The sequence below is a fragment of the Cherax quadricarinatus genome, chromosome 5 (genome assembly GCF_038502225.1).
Source record: "Cherax quadricarinatus isolate ZL_2023a chromosome 5, ASM3850222v1, whole genome shotgun sequence".
NCBI lineage: Eukaryota > Metazoa > Arthropoda > Malacostraca > Decapoda > Parastacidae > Cherax > Cherax quadricarinatus.
In genome coordinates, this window is record NC_091296.1 from 20,729,988 (window position 1) to 20,749,923 (window position 19,936).

At 40.9% G+C, this 19,936-nt stretch overlaps 1 protein-coding gene across 1 annotated transcript in view; it reads right to left on the reverse strand.

Moving 5' to 3' along the window:
* Positions 1-271: 271 nt before the first annotated feature.
* The window catches only part of LOC128685501 (GTP-binding protein Di-Ras2), a 141,332-nt gene continuing 121,667 nt past the window's right edge, over positions 272-19,936 (reverse strand). The window contains exon 3 of the mRNA XM_070101058.1: positions 272-1,178. Within this exon, the coding sequence (XP_069957159.1) occupies positions 1,038-1,178 (141 nt within the window). The 3' untranslated portion in view covers positions 272-1,037. The remainder of the gene's footprint in view (positions 1,179-19,936) is intronic.

The following is a 19,936-nucleotide window of genomic DNA, read 5'->3' on the forward strand; positions in this document are numbered from 1 at the left end:
ATATATATATATATATATATATATATATATATATATATATATATATATATATATATATATATATATATATATATATATATATATATATATATATATATATATATATATATATTCGTAAGTCATTGTCAAAAAAATAAAAACTCTGGCAGTTTTTTAGCTAACTTTAAGGTTATTATTGCTTAATCTACCACACAACAGTACAACACCAACGGCAACAGTGTCCTAGAAGTCTCTTGATTCCTTCTAGATATTAAAGTGAATCACTCGGTTACGGAGGTTTTCTACTTCCATAATTTACTGACTCGAAATATCTTTCACTATAGCAGATGAGCCTAGATCTTAAGTACCTGTTTAAAATTTATCACACCTCGGCAAAATTTTCATCTATCCGATTCTTCCCCTTCAAAAATAATCGTAGCTCTCTCGTTTAGATTTCCAGTTTTATTTTCTCAAATTTAAGCTCAGTTGTTATTTTCATCCACTTTCTGAGAGGTTATACAGCCTCTTTGCCGTTCTCAAAGAATTTAAATTAATTTTTTTGAAACTAATAGGATAATTAGAGGATATCACCTACGACCTTCACCAGAACAGGTGTTGATATTGTGCAGGTGGTAAGTATCCTGGTATGCCAGTGGTTGGTGTTCAGGAGGTTGATCTCCTGTACGTAAGTACCTCACGATTTTGGTTGTATCTCATACCCTGATGGATAGCCAAATGGTTATCCTAGTGGTAGGTTCCTAGGGATTGGGAATTCTGGAGGTTGATATTCTGGAAGTAAGCATCGTGGAGGTGGGTATCCTGGAGGTGAATGTATCCGAAAGGTGGCTATCTAGGAAGTCAGCATTCTGGTGCTTGGCATCGTTGAGGTTTGCAACCCTTAAGGTTGATATCCTGGTGATGGTGAGTATTCTGGTGATGGGCATGCTCGAGGTGGGTGTCCTGGCGGTGGGTATCCTAACGGCTGGTATCCTGCGATCGGTATCCTGGCGGTGGGAATCCTAACAGTTAGTATCGTGACGATGGGTATTCTAGCGGGGTTACGAGAGAGTGCACTCATCAGGCTGGGCGTCACGGACCTGCTGCTTCGCCTTTTTGGAGGACCTGCGTATAAGGGAGCGACTCCTGGGCTTGTTCCTTGAGAAGGCTGAGGGCGGAGTCGACCCTGAAGCACCACCATTCTGCAATATATAAGAACATACGTATATAAGAATGAAGGGACACCGCAGTAGTTGGACTCCATTGAATATAAGTCACTGTGTCTGATTTTTTGCGGGTTATCCTAGGTAACTTACACATATAATGTTTATGTATGATAATTTGTGTAACTGTATTTATGTGTACCTGTTCTTAAATAAACTTATTTATTGACCGTGCTAGGCAGGATTCAACTCACACCCAGTTATGTACCTATCTAACCTATATTTTAAGGTACCGGAAATTTCTCAACTCAGTGACGCTGCCCGAGAGTTTGACTAACTTGAAGTCACTGCTGTGAATTTTATCTGACTTATATACATTTGTGATGTAAAGCATTTAGATAGGAAGAAACAATATTCATAAGCAAGTCTGAAGAATGAGATACTTATATAATATACGGAAATCTTTATTGAGAAAACGTTTCGCCACACAGTGACTTCATCAGTCCAATACAAAGAAGAACGGTGTAAAGAGAGAAGGAGTTTGAGGTAATTAGTCCCTCAGCCTGGAGTCGATATGCTCACTCCACCAATCTTGAAGAGAATATAACATATGCTGTACTTTCTTCAACTTGTCGATTTTCTAAACCATTTATCACATAAGAGGCCTAGTCACAGACCAGGCCGCGGGGGCGTTGACCCCCGGAACTCTCTCCAGCTAAACTTCAGGTAAGAGTTTATCACATAGTACAACAAATAAAGCAGTGCATGATTTAGATATAATAATCTTAAAGACAGAAAGTAATTTTTTTCCAATATTTATTGTGAAATTCTTACTCATTATATATTTATATTGGAAACACACAAAATCAACTCACGTGAGAGTGTTATCGATATAATAAGCATCTCATTCTTCAACTTGTAACACTTAGTCCAGTTCTCTTCGGGGATGAGGCTTCAGGAAGCCAACAGTATGTTGGCTTCAGTTAACAGATTGCTGTATGACTTGTGGGTTTACCACTTAATTACGATTGCAATAATAAATTTAGTTAACAGAGTTTAACTGGATTTTTTTTATTTGCCTCTTTTTTTAATGTTGAAAGAATTAAAGAAGTATGATGAGTTTCACCTTTGACGTCAGAATGTAAATACAGCGCCTGTTGTTGGTGTTCCATGTTTTCGTTGACTTTCGATTGAGCCATTGTTCCACCCACCGGTGGGTGGAACAATGAACAATGGCTCATTTTTAAACCAACGAAAACATGGAACACTGATACGAAGGTACTTCATATACCGAGTTCTCTACTATATGGGTTTGTGTCACTGCTCTTATTATGGAAGTCCCGTAGATCTTTGTGGAGTATCTTGGGAGAGTAATTACTCAGATATAACCTTTCATTAATTATGAAATAAAATAAGAAATTCACAATACTTTGTGGGAATAAATTGTGTAAGGGATAGTCAGGAACGATCTCTCAACCTCCCTTACAATAATGATTACTGAATTAAGATATGCATCTTCGGTTGCGTCTTGGTGTTTGATGAACGGTATTATAATCAGAATATTGGAATGGGTGCGAGAAATACCTCTCTGCCCGTTTTGAGTAACGAATGTTGAGTTGCGTGAATGGGCGGGATATCGGAAGAGCATTCTCATTGTATATGAATGGTTCGGAGAACCGACATGTTGATAAATTAGACACATGTGCAACTCTTGGGAATCTTTATTGAGGAAACGTTTCGCCACACAGTGGCTTCATCAATCCATACATAGGAGAAACTTGAAGAACAGGAGGAGAATGAGGTAATCAGTCCCTCAACCCTGAGTCGATGTGTTCAGTCCATCAATCTTGAGTAGAAATTCTACTCAAGATTGATGGACTGAACACATCGACTCAGGGTAGAAATTCTTGAGTAGAAATTCTACTCAAGATTGATGGACTGAACACATCGACTCAGGGTTGAGGGACTGATTACCTCATTCTCCTCCTGTTCTTCAAGTTTCTCCTATGTATGGATTGATGAAGCCACTGTGTGGCGAAACGTTTCCTCAATAAAGATTCCCAAGAGTTGCACATGTGTCTAATTTATCAGCATTCTCATTGTCCTCTACACGAGCTACAGAGGAGAGAGATGACAGAAGGCTTTGTAAATATAATCTCAACCTCTCAGAAGGTAAAACTCACTTGCTTTCAAAAGCCTACTCTCGCTATCGGCCTCACTGGTAACTTAATCGACCTCTCAAACTCACTTGGGATCCTTCTTACAATTGAAACCATGTAAGTTACCCCTGTGTGCAGTGTTACCTAGTATCTCTCCCTATATAAGTGTAGTGTAAGCGTAGGATTATTGCTTAATTCATCTCAATACGCTTAATAATGAAGCAATGACAATGAGTATACAACTTCATCTCCTTCCCTTCCCCACTTGTGTAAATAAATGGTTAATCGCACTGAATCTCGCTCACCACGGAAGTTGCTTCAGTGATTCGAGTATGTTGACGGAGAGACGGGGTGAGGGGCGAAAGTTGAGGATAAAAGAGGGGGATGGGGAAGGGGGAGAGGAAGGATGGTGGAAAAAAAGAGGAATGAGGGCTTTTGAACTCCTTTAACATGCGAGCAATAACAAGTATATATGTACACCCAGCAAGTCGTCATCCCATGACTCAATCCCCAGCACAGTTCTGAGGGATATTTAGCAGCCCTCTCAGGTTTGAGTGACGTTCTACAGCCCACTCAGCAAGTGTGTGAGAGGTTCTACAGCTCACTCAACGAATGTGTGAGAGGTTCTACAGCCCACTCAACGAGTGTACGAGATGCTCTACAGCCCACTCAACGAGTGTACGAGATGCTCTACAGCCCACTCAACGAGTGTACGAGATGCTCTACAGCCCACTCAACGAGTGTACGAGATGCTCTACAGCCCACTCAACGAGTGTATGAAGGGCTCTACAGCCCACTCAACGAGTGTGTGAGAGGCTCTACAGCCCACTCAACGAGTATGTGAGATGACATCCGGGCCACATACATGTCATCAAAAAACAAAAGGTGTGATAAATCAAGTTCTGCGCAACGAACAGGGATCCCAGTGAGGCAGTTCAACTTTGATGAGAAATATGCTTTGATGGCGAGGTGCAGACTAGGTATTGCCTCACATGCACCACGCCTGCCACGCAATAACGATATCCGAGGGGAAAAAACAAGCGTTTTAAGCCCAAATTGAAATGCATATTAAGCTTGATGTTATATTCGAGTATTGTTCAAGTTGTGTGTGTGTGTGTGTGTGTGTGTGTGTGTGTGTGTGTGTGTGTGTGTGTGTGTGTGTGTGTGTGTGTGTGTGTGTGTGTGTGTGTGTGTGTGTGTGTGTGTGTGTGTGTGAATGGCCAATTATGTCTAACCTGGTTATAGGGGTTAAAGACTTTTTTTTTCGTGTTATCTCGTCGGCCATTTCCCCCGTCTAGTATGGTTGCCTAGGAATGAAAACATTAAACACTCGATCTATAGCTAGTTGGAAGGCAGAGAGCTGATAATATTTGTACAACACACAAATGGGTTTAAAATCGAAACGCTTCCTAAACAAAGATTCCCAGATGTTGTACGAGTGTCACACACACACACACACACACACACACACACACACACACACACACACACACACACAATGTTTTTTTCTTTACTCGAGAATTACCAAGTCATAGCTGAGTTGATAAAGCTCTCCCAATTCGATCCCTGGTTTTCTGACCACCAAACTGTTCCTTCTTCACAATACTTCCAGTTTACAGTTCTCTTCAACCTCCATTAAACAAGTCTGGCAAGCATATTCCTTCGAGTCCCGTCATGGATGTCACCAAACTCACACTCCTCCCGCCCATACAACCATCTAGACAATTTCTTCCACTCACCCAGAATAAAACCCTCAAGTATATCTTCTCATTATTTTTAAAACATTTACCTTTCATTTACTTGATCACATACTACTTACATCTCTTCCTCATACGTGACCACAACTCTTTCCATTTAATTTTGTTTACATCATTTTTTGCTGATCAGTCCTGTTATATATTCTTTCTGTATGACCCTAAACAGCATCACCAATTCCTTGAATTATACCTTTCATAACACCCTACCTTCTTCTAAATTTTTTTCTTCCTTGTTCACTGGAAAAACACTCAGAGTACACAATGATCTCTGGTAATTACCCAAAACGAAGTCTTCTTGCTCCAAAAATTCAAAGATCATTCTTCATTCCCATATAAAAACAATGGCTCCCAATTTTTTGATATATTAATTATTTTTACATGTTCACCCAGAAGTATGTTCTATCATATTATGTAAACATCAGTGAAAGTCCTTCTCTTCTCCATTGTTTAACACCACTGGTATATTTAAATATTTAGTTTTCATTAAAACTTCATGGATAAATGTTTATAACTGTGTCTGGTAAAGTTCTTAAAGTAAATCTTAGATCAAAACAACGACATCAGATCTCTTAAGAATTCGAATTCTTAATTCTTTCATTTAAGAAGGTCTGATTATATAATTTTTTGTGGTTAAAAACTTATACATCTGCTGTATTCTAATCAGTAGTTCAACAAAATATAATAGTCAAGTTGTATAAAATCTGAAGCTGATTGTAATGCAAACATATGTCCAGTATTTTGTAGATTAGATACTGTCAGAATTTATAAAATTTTGCGAGAGCTTGATCTTGGGTTAACGAAGTGAATTACTGTACTTGACGTGTCACTCTTGACCTGACAAAGACTGAAGGTAATAACCACGACAGTTCCAGCTGAGTTTAGTTCAGCTGTAGGTGAGCTTCATCTCTACTATACATAAGACACTTATGTCGGGTCACCACATGGAGAAGACGCGAGCCAAGACGTCCTGGTGAACCTACATATATCTGCTTAATATCTTTCACTGTTAAGACACTTATGTCGGGTCACCACATGGAGAAGACGCGAGCAAGACGTCCTGGTAAACCTACATATATCTGCTTAATATCTTTCACTGTTAAGACACTTATGTCGGGTCACCACGTGGAGAAGACGCGAGCCAAGACGTCCTGGTGAACCTACATATATCTGCTTAATATCTTTCACTGTTAAGACACTTATGTCGGGTCACCACATGGAGAAGACGCGAGCAAGACGTCCTGGTAAACCTACATATATCTGCTTAATATCTTTCACTGTGTTCCTTGAAATGTGGTTGATAGGTCGTGCACGGAACATCTTGGGCCCCTGACATGTATTGTGTTGTCTCTTATCGTGCTAGTGACGCCCCTGCTTTCATTGGGGGGGGGGGTGTTGCATCGTGTGCAAGTTTGGTACTAATCCCTCTAGGATTTTCCAAGTGTATATGATCATGTATCTCTCCTGCCTGCGTTCTAGGGAGTACAGGTTAAGGAACTTTTAGCGTCCCCAATAATTTAGGTGTTTTATCTCCTTTATGAGCGCCGTGTGCAGGTTCTCTGTTCATTTTCTAGGTCAGCAATTTCACCTGCCTTGAAAGGTTCTGTTAGTGTGCAGATATATCCCAGCCTAAATAGAACAAGCGACCCGACGAGTGTCATCATGGGCTAGAAGAAATGAATGAACCCGTTGATAAGTTGTGGGATTTAGATGCGATAGGTATTGATGTAAATAAACCAAGCCCACAAGAGTCTCAGACTTATAACCAATATTTGGACACTGTCAAATACAAAGATGGACAGTATTGGGTTAGGTTACCACGGAAATTAAATTCACCACATCTGCCTAGCAATTATCGCATGGCTTTCGGACAGATGAAAGCACAAATACATGAGCTCAGGAAGAATCCAGAGCTACTGACTGTCTATGATAATATCATACAAGAACAGTTGGACAATAAATTCATTGAGGAAATAGTCGAAGATAAGTTGAAGACAGAAGCTCATTATCTCCCGCACCATGGAGTCAGAAAAGATTCTGAAACCACTCCACTACGTATTGTATATAATTGCAGCGCACGTGCAAGTAAAGATGTAGCAAGTCTTAATGATTGTCTGATGACCGGACCCTCACTAACTGAGAAGCTTGGAGACGTGCTTATGAAATTTCGCACAAACCCATATGCCTACACGGCTGATATTTCCAAAGCTTTCTTAAGAGTAGGACTACAAGAAATAGATAGAGATTATACTCGATTCTTGTGGCCTGAAAATCCACATGATCCTCAAATTCCTGTGAAAACTTACCGTTTCAAATCAGTATTATTTGGTGCAACATCCTCTCCATTCTTACTAGAAGCTACTCTAAATACACATTTGAAGAAATCTGAAAGTCCCTTCAAAGAAATCTTAAAGAAAAGTTTCTATGTGGACAATCTTCAAGGTACTGTGAATAAAGAGGAGGATTTGAAATCCTTATACAGAGAAGCTAACAAGGAGATGAAAGAAGCAAATATGCCTCTAAGGATGTGGAATACAAATTCAAAGCAATTAAGGGAACTTATCAATGAAGATTTCCCTGAAACTGAAATTCCTGATTGCAACAATATGCTGGGACTTAATTGGAACACACAGGAAGATACTTTGAGTCTCAAAAAGATAAACAATAAATCATGCAGTACACTCACTAAACGTAGTTTACTGTCAGTGGTATCACAATGTTTTGATCCTCTAGGACTCGTCTCACCAATTACCATAAAGGGTAAAATACTTATGCAAGATGCATGGAAGCTCAAAATTGGATGGGATGAGAACTTGCCTCTAGAAATGAGTCAAGCATGGGAGGAAATATCCAGGGAGTTTAAGCAACTTCATCAAATTAAATTTCCCAGACAAACAGGTCAAGAGGGAAACAAGTACACATTACATGTGTTCTGTGATGCGTCAACCAGAGGTTATGGCGCTGTAGCTTACATGAGTAATGCTGAAGGAAGTACACTAATTACTTCAAAGGCCAGGGTAGCACCCTTGAAGGTCAGAACAGTACCACAATTGGAACTGACAGCACTCTATGTAGGTACAAAATTAGCTGTCTATCTCAACAAAGTACATGATCATCTCACTATTGAGAAAACCGTGATCTGGAGTGATAATGAAGCAGTTCTCCAGTGGTTAAGAAATAATAAGAGTAAGTTGGTCTATGTACAGAACAGAGTAGCAGAAATAAAAGAGATGCAGAGAGATTATCTCTTTCTTCACGTCTCTACCCAAGAGAATCCAGCTGACATGTTGTCACGTGGTGTCCCACTCAAGAAATTTGTGGATAATAAATTATGGCTCCACGGACCGAACTGGCTCTCTAATGAAAATAACTGGCCTCAGCAAAAAGCTCACATTATGCCAGAAGAAACAGTATGCTTGAACACAGCAGAAATAAGTTGTGTAAATACTGCAGACACAACAGAAATAATCATTGATGGATCTAAATACTCATCTTTGGGTAAACTCTTAAGAGTTACAGCTCTTGTCTTTAAATTCATTAAAGGAATAAAACCTGATTATGAATGTCTTGAACCTATTAAATACTGGGTGAAACTAACACAGAAAGATGTTTTCTCTACAGAATATAAATTTCTAGAAACACAAGATAAATCCCCAAAGAAACCTGTTATGATTAATTCTTTAGGACTTTATCTCGACTCAGAAAAGATTATGAGATGTCGAGGAAGAATTCATAATTCTTCACTACCTAAAGAAGCCATACATCCAATATTGATCCCCAAGAATCATTGGCTAACAAAACTGATTGTGCAAAACGCCCACAGTAACGTGTTACATGGTGGGGTAGCTGACACACTTTGTCATATACGACAATCCTACTGGATACCTCAAGGTCGACAAAGTGTGAAAAAACAAATAAAGGACTGTATTACTTGTCGTCACTACGATATGTGAGTATGTCAGTATCCAGGTCCACCTCCATATCCCTCTGAAAGAGTTTGTCATATCACTCCATTTGAGGTGACAGGTGTAGATTATACTGGACCAATAATTTTAACCAAAACAGTTGACAAAGTTCCCATCAAGGTGTACATCTGTTTGTTCACTTGTGCTACAACTAGAGCAGTACATCTAGAAGTAGCCACTGACATGTCTGCTGAAACCTTTATCAAATTATTCAGAAGGTTTGCAGCCAGAAGGGCATGTCCCAGACTGATGATTTCAGATAATGCAACGAACTTTGTTGCTGGTGCTGCTTATATAAGCAAGATCTTTGATCAACCAGAAGTACAACAGATGCTGAATCAACGCAGGTGTCGTTGGAGATACATTCCTCCTAAATCTCCATGGCACGGCGGAAGGAAGACTCTTCATCGTCAGAGAATAGACTTAGAAGAATTCCGTACAGTTGTGACTGAAATAGAAAATAGAGTCAACAACAGACCTCTAACTTATGTTACCAATGATCTGGACAATTTAGAAGTGTTAAGTCCATCTCATTTACTCCATGGCAGAAGGCTCGAACCTGTACCTCCCATGAATGATAAAGAAATCATAGAGGATCCTACTTATTTCGAACCTGAGCAACTCAGATGTAAATTCAAACACCTTAATAAAGTGATTGAACGTTGGGAGAAAATTTGGCGAGAAGACTATCTCACCTCATTGAGAGAACACTTCTATGGAGCTGGTGTTCCTGAAAATCATAAGTCCTTAAGACCGGGTGACATAGTGATTATTGACAATGATGGTCTGAGGTCCCAATGGCCACTTGAAAAAATTGTGACCATATATCCTGATGCAAATGGAATCATCAGGACAGTTGATGTTTTGAGCAAAGGTGTAGTGAATAAGCGGACAATAAATAAACTAGTACCATTAGAATTACACAGTGTTGAAAACAAAATTAGTGATTCTCCAGAAACCACACAGACTAAAGCTGTTCAGAAAAGACAAGCAGCAGTGGTGGCGAGTGAGAAAATCATATTAATGTTAAGTGACGAATAGTTCACCTGCAGCGAACCTCCGCCGCCCCCCAGTGTGGAGAAATTTTCTCCAGGAGGGGGGTATCAGCCCCCATCAGCCCCCTTCAGCCCCTTCAGCCCCTTTCAGCCCTGAGGGGCCCAGCCCTCTCAGAAGGGGCAAATATCTTGTTTACTGCTACAGCGAGTACTTGATCCCAGATGCAGTACCAGTATATGACCTGTGGTCAAGTGACCACCGCTCCTTGCAGTCCAGTGTTGCAGAGTGTATTTTAATAAGAGACAGTACATCTCTTACCTTAGCAGGACAATTAAGGAAAATCCTGCTCCCACTTTATTACCATGGTAGCGATAGTGTATATTGTTGTCTATGCTTAAGACAGCAAGAATCAAACATTCTGCTTTGCTTCATGGAGGAAGTGGCAAGGAAGCAAAAGTACTAGGTCAGCTTTTCCTTTGTGCTGGGGGCAGTGACGGCGTGGGGCGTTGTGGCATCTTCAGATTACTTTTGACTCTACTGAGAGTGACACTGACTCCAGGATAACAAAAAAACAGAACGATCTGTGCATTAGTGTGAACAAAGTGTCTCATAAAACACAATAAACACTTAAGAGAAGTGTGATCAGCTTCTTTAGTGATAAGATTGTGAACAATAAAGACAAATCTTGTGGAACATAGTGTACCAGTGTGCGTTTTCCTAGACTATGGAAGACGTGGACATCCAAGGACACTTCAGCTTCTATCAAGTCACCGATATCTGTCGAAGGTGTGAAGAACACCATAGCTCACGCTACAAGAGCAAGGTAGGTTACGAATTTCTTGTAGTACGGGGGACTGCGCAGTTCTTGAGTCGCAAGGAGTTTGTAATCAACCTATAGTCGGCAGTAAGGGGTGGACTTTTGAGTACACACAAGTAAGTTTGTCAGCAATCAGTGAATGAAATATGCTGACATAACACCCCTAGGGGCAATTTATAATCTTACAAATTATAACTCATTACAGCCCGTTGAGAGATGACTTTGACAGCTTCTCAAGACCTCGTCTGCAGGGGCGGCTGTGCAGGTGATGAGCTGTCTTTCTAAGTTAAGTTTCCCTATATTTAAACTTAGCTGGTAATGCCATTTCTCAACATTTTGCTGCCCCCAGCACAAAGGAAAAGCTGACCTAGTACTTTTCCTTCCTTGCCACTTCCTCCATGAAGCAAAGCAGAATGTTTGATTCTTGCTGTCTTAAGCATAGACAACAATATACACTATCTCTACCATGGTAATAAAGTGGGAGCAGGATTTTCCTTAGTTGTCCTGCTAAGGTAAGAGATGTACTGTCTCTTATTAAAATACACTCTGCAACACTGGACTGCAAGGAGCGGTGGTCGCTTGACCACGGGTCGTTTACTGGTACTGCATCTGGGATCAATTACTCGCTGTAGCAGTAATCAAGATATTTGCCCCTTCTGAGAGGGATGGGCCCCTCAGGGCTGAAAGGGGCTGAAGGGGCTGAAGGGGGCTGATGGGGGCTGATACCCCCCTCCTGGAGAAAATTTCTCCACAAGGACTGTATACCTTGTACATGTACTTGTAGTAAATAAAGATATTATTATTATTATTATTATTATTATTATTATTATTATTATTATAGGTTCAAATTACATCATTGAGAAAATAGTCTAGAATTTACCGATAGAAAAGAGGATTTTGAAACAAATGGAGGAGATATTCCCCTTTATTCAACCTGTAAGAGAGAGAGAGAGAGAGAGAGAGAGAGAGAGAAAGAGAGAGAGAGAGAGAGAGAGAGAGAGAGAAAGAGAGAGAGAGAGAGAGAGAGAGAGAGAGAGAGAGAGAGAGAGAGAGAGAGAGAGAGAGAGAGAAAGAGAGAGAGAGAGAGAGAGAGAGAGAGAGAGAGAGAGAGAGAGAGAGAGAGAGAGAGAGAGAGAGAGAGAGAGAGAGAGAGAGAGAGAGAGAGAGAGAGAGAGAGAGAGAGAGAGAGAGAGAGAGAGAGAGAGAGAGAAAGAGAGAGAGAGAGAGAGAGAGAGAGAGAGGCAGAGAGAGAGAGAGAGAGAGAGAGAGAGAGAGAGAGAGAGAGAGAGAGAGAGAGAGAGAGAGAGAGAGAGAGAGAGAGAGAGAGAGAGAGAGAGAGAGAGAGAGAGAGAGAGAGAGAGAGAGAGACAGAGAGAGAGAGAGAGAGAGAGAGAGAACTTTAAAGAGGGACCAATATATTTGTAATGAATATGAAAGAATTTTTTCTCATTGAATATATAAGAGGTTTAAGATGATCGTGAGAGACAATCTTCTCTTGAGAGTGTGAGACTGAGGTCAGGACGGTGAGTGTATTGTTCTCCAGAGTCAGGTCGATAGTGTTGTGGAGGCTGAGCAGAGTATCCTAGTTCACAGTTACCTAACACTGTGAGTATACCATAGTGTCAGCTAACACAGGGAGTATACCTTACAGTTACCCAACACTGTGAGTATACCATAGTGTCACCTAACACAGGGAGTATACCTTACAGTTACCCAACACTGTGAGTATACCATAGTGTCACCTAACACAGGGAGTATACCTTACAGTTACCCAACACTGTGAGTATACCATAGTGTCACCTAACACAGGGAGTATACCTTACAGTTACCCAACACCATGAGTATACCATAGTGTCACCTAACACAGGGAGTATACCTTACAGTTACCCAACACCATGAGTATACCATAGTGTCACCTAACACAGGGAGTATACCTTACAGTTACCCAACACCATGAGTATACCATAGTGTCACCTAACACAGGGAGTATACCTTACAGTTACCCAACACCATGAGTATACCATAGTGTCACCTAACACAGGGAGTATACCTTACAGTTACCCAACACCATGAGTATACCATAGTGTCACCTAACACAGGGAGTATACCTTACAGTTTCCCAACACCATGAGTATACCACACTCACGTAACAACGAGTATACATCTATCACCAAAGGCAGAATACAACTGAGTTGAAAGTGATAAGGGAGACAGGTAGATTTTTTGTAGATTTTTTGTAGATTTTTTGTATTTTTCTGTAATTTAAATGACAGTTTAATGTTGAATTCAAGATAGAATTCCTTTGTGAAGCCACTTTTTCTGTATTACTTTTTGTATATCCGCGAAAAAACTTGATCAAATAATACATTTGATTTATTTTAAATTATAATAAGACCGAGAGATGTATACATCTCAGTTTATATTCTTTAAGAGTTTATTATTTATTTTTAGGAATTTAATTATTTATAGTCTTAGTGACTCTATTTGTAGTTTATTGATTTTAAACTCAATTAACTAATAATAATTCAATTTATATATATATACATTCCTATCAGTGTATCATTCAATGTTTATGAACTGACAGAAGCAGTGTATATACACTTGGTGGGATGTATACTTCAGTATGGTATAAACCTTGGTAGAAGTGATCAAGGTCCCAGGACCGAAACGTTTTCTAATAAATATGTTATAGTGTTTGCTTACGTGTCTTTCTAAACCATACTTCAGCATATATTCACTTAATACCTTTATTAAAATGTATCAAGGGTTAAATTATCTCTAATTGGTGGTACAGAAATGACACACAGCCCTAATGACCCTCGTTTGGTTGGTAGGCTTTAAGCCTGATATACCAATGAAAACTAAATTTAGATATCTTTGGAATAAATTGCTTTATATCGTGGATCTAGTCAGGTTAATTTAATCTCGACAATATGTAAAGTAAAAGGACACAAGTGCAACTAATGTGACATTTATTGTGGCAACGTTTCGCTCTCCAGGAGCTTTATCAAGCCAGCTTGATAAAGCTCCTGGAGAGCGAAACGTTGCCACAATAAATGTCACATTAGTTGCACTTGTGTCCTTTTACTTTACATAATTTAATCTCAAATAAAATTGCCTCTACCATGTTAAACCACCTGAATATATGTATAAACATTTAGAAAAAATCTTTGCAAAAATGTATTTTTTTTAAGTTCATTTTGTTTGTGACGGGCTCTTGATCCAGGAGGTCGGAATTGTCTTCTTTCTAATGGAATCACATTTGATTATCTCCCGTTTCAATATGCCAGTTGCATTCTTTTCATTCATTTTCACATCTTTCGTCTTCATCTCACAACCATGTCCAGCATCCAGAAGAGCCACTTCGGTGTAGTAGTAATAGTAGTAATAGTTAGTCGTAGTTAGTAGTAAAAATAGAAGAGTAAGGTCTAAGGACAAGAAAAATGAGCAGTGCAGGAGAGGTAATGGCCCGCGAGGGTGGCACCAAAAACACATACTCCAGTTCTTCTCCAGTGTTGTATCCTGCGGGGAAACTTAGCACATCAAAAGAGGTATCCAGTCTGCACTCTCAGTGCCGGTTTAATCTGTCAGAGCGACCACGGTGTTCACGAGACCGAGGTCAAGACGGTGCAACTTTGGAAAACCAGGCAATAAGAGTCCAGGAGCTAAGACACAGCTACAGAGGCTGGCTCTGGAGGGAGCAGCAAATATTCCACCTTGGATGAACGCTCCTTGAGAGAACTTCCCTTAGCAGTGATCAATAGCATGTAGGCCTTTGCGTGGTAGCTTGGGAGAACTCTCTTTGGCTCCAGCTGATAGCTTGGGAGAACTCTCTGTGGCTCCAGCTGATAGCTTGGGAGAACTCTCTTTGGCTCCAGCTGATAGCTTGGGAGAACTCTCTTTGGCTCCAGCTGATAGCTTGGGAGAACTCTCTTTGGCTCCAGCTGATAGCTTGGGAAAACTCCGCTTAGCTGTGCTGGCTCGGGAGAACTTCGTTGAAGCGTACTCGAGACTGGAGGTGAGCTTCACTATGTAAACATGAAAGAAAAATAGCCTAATATTGGGCTATAAAGACACGTAATTTACAACAAACCTGTATTCCAGACGACGTTTCGCACAGGATGGAACTTTAAAATAGTCTTTGTGTGTCTCACGTCTTTATTACCCGCTGATAATATGGGTGGCACCAGTGATGGTGTCCGTGCGCCACTAGTACCATTCTTAGCGGACATGATTGATATACAATACCGACAAGATGAAAATTAGACACATGTGCACCATCTGGGTATCTTTATTGTAGACGTTTCGCTAAACGTCTACAATAAAGATACCCAACTCATTCTTAGCTGAGTTGCTGGTATTATTTGTGTGTTGTTAGTAGTATTCTTAGTGAAGTTGTTCGTTGTACTTTGGTATTGTCGATGTCGTAATTTGCTTCAATAAATTTCTTAGAACTTCGTTTTTTTCTCTCAAAGAGCAAGAACAGAAAATATTAAAGAGTATGTCTACTGATACAATGATCCCGGTCAACTGAATTGACCGGGATCATTGAGTCACCTAACATAGAGAAGTGGATAATGTATACTGACCTGTATATGGTATACCTTGCCATGACGCATGAAGACTATGTTAAATCTTTCACACACACGTACACACACACACACACACACACACACACACACACACACACACACACACACACACACACACACACACACACACACACACACACACACACACACACACGTGTGTGTGTGTCGATGTTTGCTGATGTTGTGAAGCTAATTAAGAAAGATAATATTAGTGAACGAGGGAAATACACTCTAGGATGATCTACAGAGACTAAAACAGATGATCAGACAAATGATTTTTGGAATTAACCTCGAGTAATTGCAAGATAATGAGGATCAGAAAAGAGGAGACAACAAGTGAAGTACAAGTCAAGACAGAAAAGTTGAGAGTAAAAGAAAAAGAGTCACTCGCAGAGGAGCACATAAAGAGAATAACATTGGCACCATAGACGAAACAGGCACTGTTAAAATAATATTCAAGAAGATAAATAAACCACGGAACGGGTGGGGTTTGAACTCATGGCGAGTGAGTCGTAAAACTCAAGGCCAGTGCGTAAGCCACTGGGCCAGCTGGCTACAATGGGGAAATTTAAGTTTATTCATTCATTCATTTACGAATTATTAAAACACTGTTCTCACACATTGTCCTGTGTTGGAAAACAAATTCCCTGAGCTTCGTAAAGATCGGTCTATTAATTTCCATGATAACAGAGCGAGACCTGCTGTCCGTCAATGTTATTAAGGCCTCTAACCTTCCCTTGAAGTTCAAAACTCTATTGACTTTGTCAACATAGTTACGTCTGATTAGTCTCCCTATACTTTAGCAGTGAGTTTAGTTCCAGCTCCTGCGTCTCTTTGAGGAAGTTAGTCTGCAGCTCCTGATTATTTTGAAGATATCAAGATGCATATGCTAAATTTTTTTTACACAGATGATTGACAGGATAAGAGCTATTATCCTGCCTCAGCTCATTTCAGATCCCGAGGATGCGACCCACAATAGTCGACTAACACTCAGGTACCTACTTACTGCTAGGTGAACAGGGGCAGCAGCTGTATGAAAACACGCCCAATGCTTCCACCCGTGCCGGGGATCATACCACGGACCCTCAATATGTAAGCTGAGTGCGCTACCAACCGAGTCACGGGGCACTTGAGTATGTTGGACCCGGCTCTCTTTATAGTGTTTATCTTCAGTTCTTGTACGTCGGAGGGTTGAAATATAATTCCTAATTCTCTTGTGGGAGTTGAGCTACAGATACTCTGCTACTTATAGGTTTGTGATACAGCCTTCCTGCACGCGTTGACGAACAGGGACTAGGTTATGCAATACAGGGAAATACCTCTTAAATCCTCCTCACGGGAGGTTCCTTGACTCTGGTGAGGGGCTCTTGATTTAGGGAATTGGATCTGTGTTCCAGTTCCCTGAATTAAGCCTGAATACCTTCCATTACCCCCCCCTCCCACAGGCACTGTATAATCCGATGGGTTTAGAGCTTCTCATAATAATAATAATAATAATAATAATAATAATAATAATAATAATAATAATAATAATAATAATAATAATAATAATAACCTCTCAAATCACAGACATCTAATTAAATTTAACTCGCTAAGCTTTACTCCGTCATAAAAAAACCCAGACTTGAGTAGGCAAAAGGAGACAACAAACTTGCAATATAGAAAAAAAAGCTATTTCACACTTCTGTGAATGTAATACAATTTGTTACGTTCACGGAAGTGTGAAATATTAGTTTACATCGACAGGCTTAAAGGAAATATCAATTAATCTTTTCCATGAATCCAAAATGAGGCGAGGGAAGTGAGAAATGTTTGATTTGTGGAGGCCGTGGCGGCTGTCACGACTGATGTGAAAAGTGAAAGTTCAGGTTTCAACATTTATGTTCAATCCTGACGCAGGGGTAGAAATGTTGAGATACCACTTGCTTAACTCAGGTTATACCCCGGTACCATCGTGGTGGAGGGGTAGTGGTGTAGTGAAGCCAGTCACTTGGCAGGCCCTGGTTCGTACCATCGTGCTGGAGGGGTACTGTAGTGAAGTCAATCACTTGGCTGGCCCTGGTTGGAAGTATTGTAGTGAAGACAAGACTGGAAGTGTTGTAGTGAAGACAAGGTTGGAAGTGTTACAGTGGGAACAAAGTGGTGAACTCTACCACTTGCTTCTAATCTGTTTTCAGAGTGTTGGAACTGAGTTTGTTAATACTGAAGTTCCCAAGTACAGTGTTTGTGTATGTATATCACTCTATCTTTATCTTCGAATCTCTAATATTGTATATTTATTATTGTATGATTATCATTGTATCTTTAGTACTGTATTTTATTATTTCAAGTTTATTATTGCACCATTATTATTAACAGTGTCACGTTCGTGCCTCTCTAGACATTATTATTAACAGTGCCATGTTCGTGACTCTGTAGACATCATTATTAACAGTGCCATGTTCGTGCCTCTGTAGACATTATTATTAACAGTGCCATGTTCGTGCCTCTGTAGACATTATTATTAACAGTGCCATGTTAGTGCCTCTGTAGACATTATTATTAACAGTGCCATGTTCGTGACTCTGTAGACATTATTATTAACAGTGCCATGTTCGTGCCTCTGTAGACATTATTATTAACAGTGCCATGTTCGTGCCTCTGTAGACATTATTATTAACAGTGCCATGTTAGTGCCTCTGTAGACATTACTATTAACAGTGCCATGTTCGTGACTCAGTAGACATTATTATTAACAGTGCCATGTTCGTGCCTCTGTAGACATTATTATTAACAGTGCCATGTTCGTGCCTCTGTAGACATTATTATTAACAGTGCCATGTTCGTGCCTCTGTAGACATTATTATTAACAGTGCCATGTTCGTGACTCTGTAGACATTATTATTAACAGTGCCATGTTAGTGCCTCTGTAGACATTATTATTAACAGTGCCATGTTAGTGCCTCTGTAGACATTATTATTAACAGTGCCATGTTCGTGCTTCTGTAGACATTATCTAGCTGTATCTTATTATCGTGGTATACCAACAACAGTGATCATGCAGCACTGAGGGATCATGCAGCACTGAGGGATCATGTAGCACTGAGGGATCATGTAGCACTGAGGGATCATGTAGCACTGAGGGATCATGCAGCACTGAGGGATCATGTAGCACTGAGGGATCATGTAGCACTGAGAGATCATGTAGCACTGAGGGATCATGCAGCACTGAGGGATCATGCAGCACTGAGGGATCATGCAGCACTGAGGGATCATGTAGCACTGAGGGATCATGCAGCACTGAGGGATCATGTAGCACTGAGGGATCATGTAGCACTGAGGGATCATGCAGCACTGAGGGATCATGTAGCACTGAGGGATCATGTAGCACTGAGGGATCATGCAGCACTGAGGGATCATGCAGCACTGAGGGATCATGTAGCACTGAGGGATCATGTAGCACTGAGAGATCATGTAGCACTGAGGGATCATGCAGCACTGAGGGATCATGCAGCACTGAGGGATCATGCAGCACTGAGGGATCATGTAGCACTGAGAGATCATGTAGCACTGAGGGATCATGTAGCACTGAGGGATCATGTAGCACTGAGGGATCATGCAGCACTGAGGGATCATGTAGCACTGAGGGATCATGTAGCACTGAGGGATCATGTAGCACTGAGGGATCATGCAGCACTGAGGGATCATGTAGCACTGAGGGATCATGTAGCACTGAGGGATCATGCAGCACTGAGGGATCATGTAGCACTGAGGGATCATGTAGCACTGAGGGATCATGCAGCACTGAGGGATCATGCAGCACTGAGGGATCATGTAGCACTGAGGGATCATGTAGCACTGAGAGATCATGTAGCACTGAGGGATCATGCAGCACTGAGGGATCATGCAGCACTGAGGGATCATGCAGCACTGAGGGATCATGTAGCACTGAGAGATCATGTAGCACTGAGGGATCATGTAGCACTGAGGGATCATGTAGCACTGAGGGATCATGCAGCACTGAGGGATCATGTAGCACTGAGGGATCATGCAGCACTGAGGGATCATGCAGCAGTGAGGGATCATGTAGCACTGAGGGATCATGCAGCACTGAGGGATCATGTAGCACTGAGGGATCATGTAGCACTGAGGGATCATGTAGCACTGAGGGATCATGCAGCACTGAGGGATCATGTAGCACTGAGGGATCATGCAGCACTGAGGGATCATGTAGCACTGAGGGATCATGTAGCACTGAGGGATCATGCAGCACTGAGGGATCATGTAGCACTGAGGGATCATGCAGCACTGAGGGATCATGTAGCACTGAGGGATCATGTAGCACTGAGGGATCATGCAGCACTGAGGGATCATGTAGCACTGAGGGATCATGCAGCACTGAGGGATCATGCAGCACTGAGGGATCATGTAGCACTGAGGGATCATGCAGCACTGAGGGATCATGTAGCACTGAGGGATCATGTAGCACTGAGGGATCATGCAGCACTGAGGGATCATGTAGCACTGAGGGATCA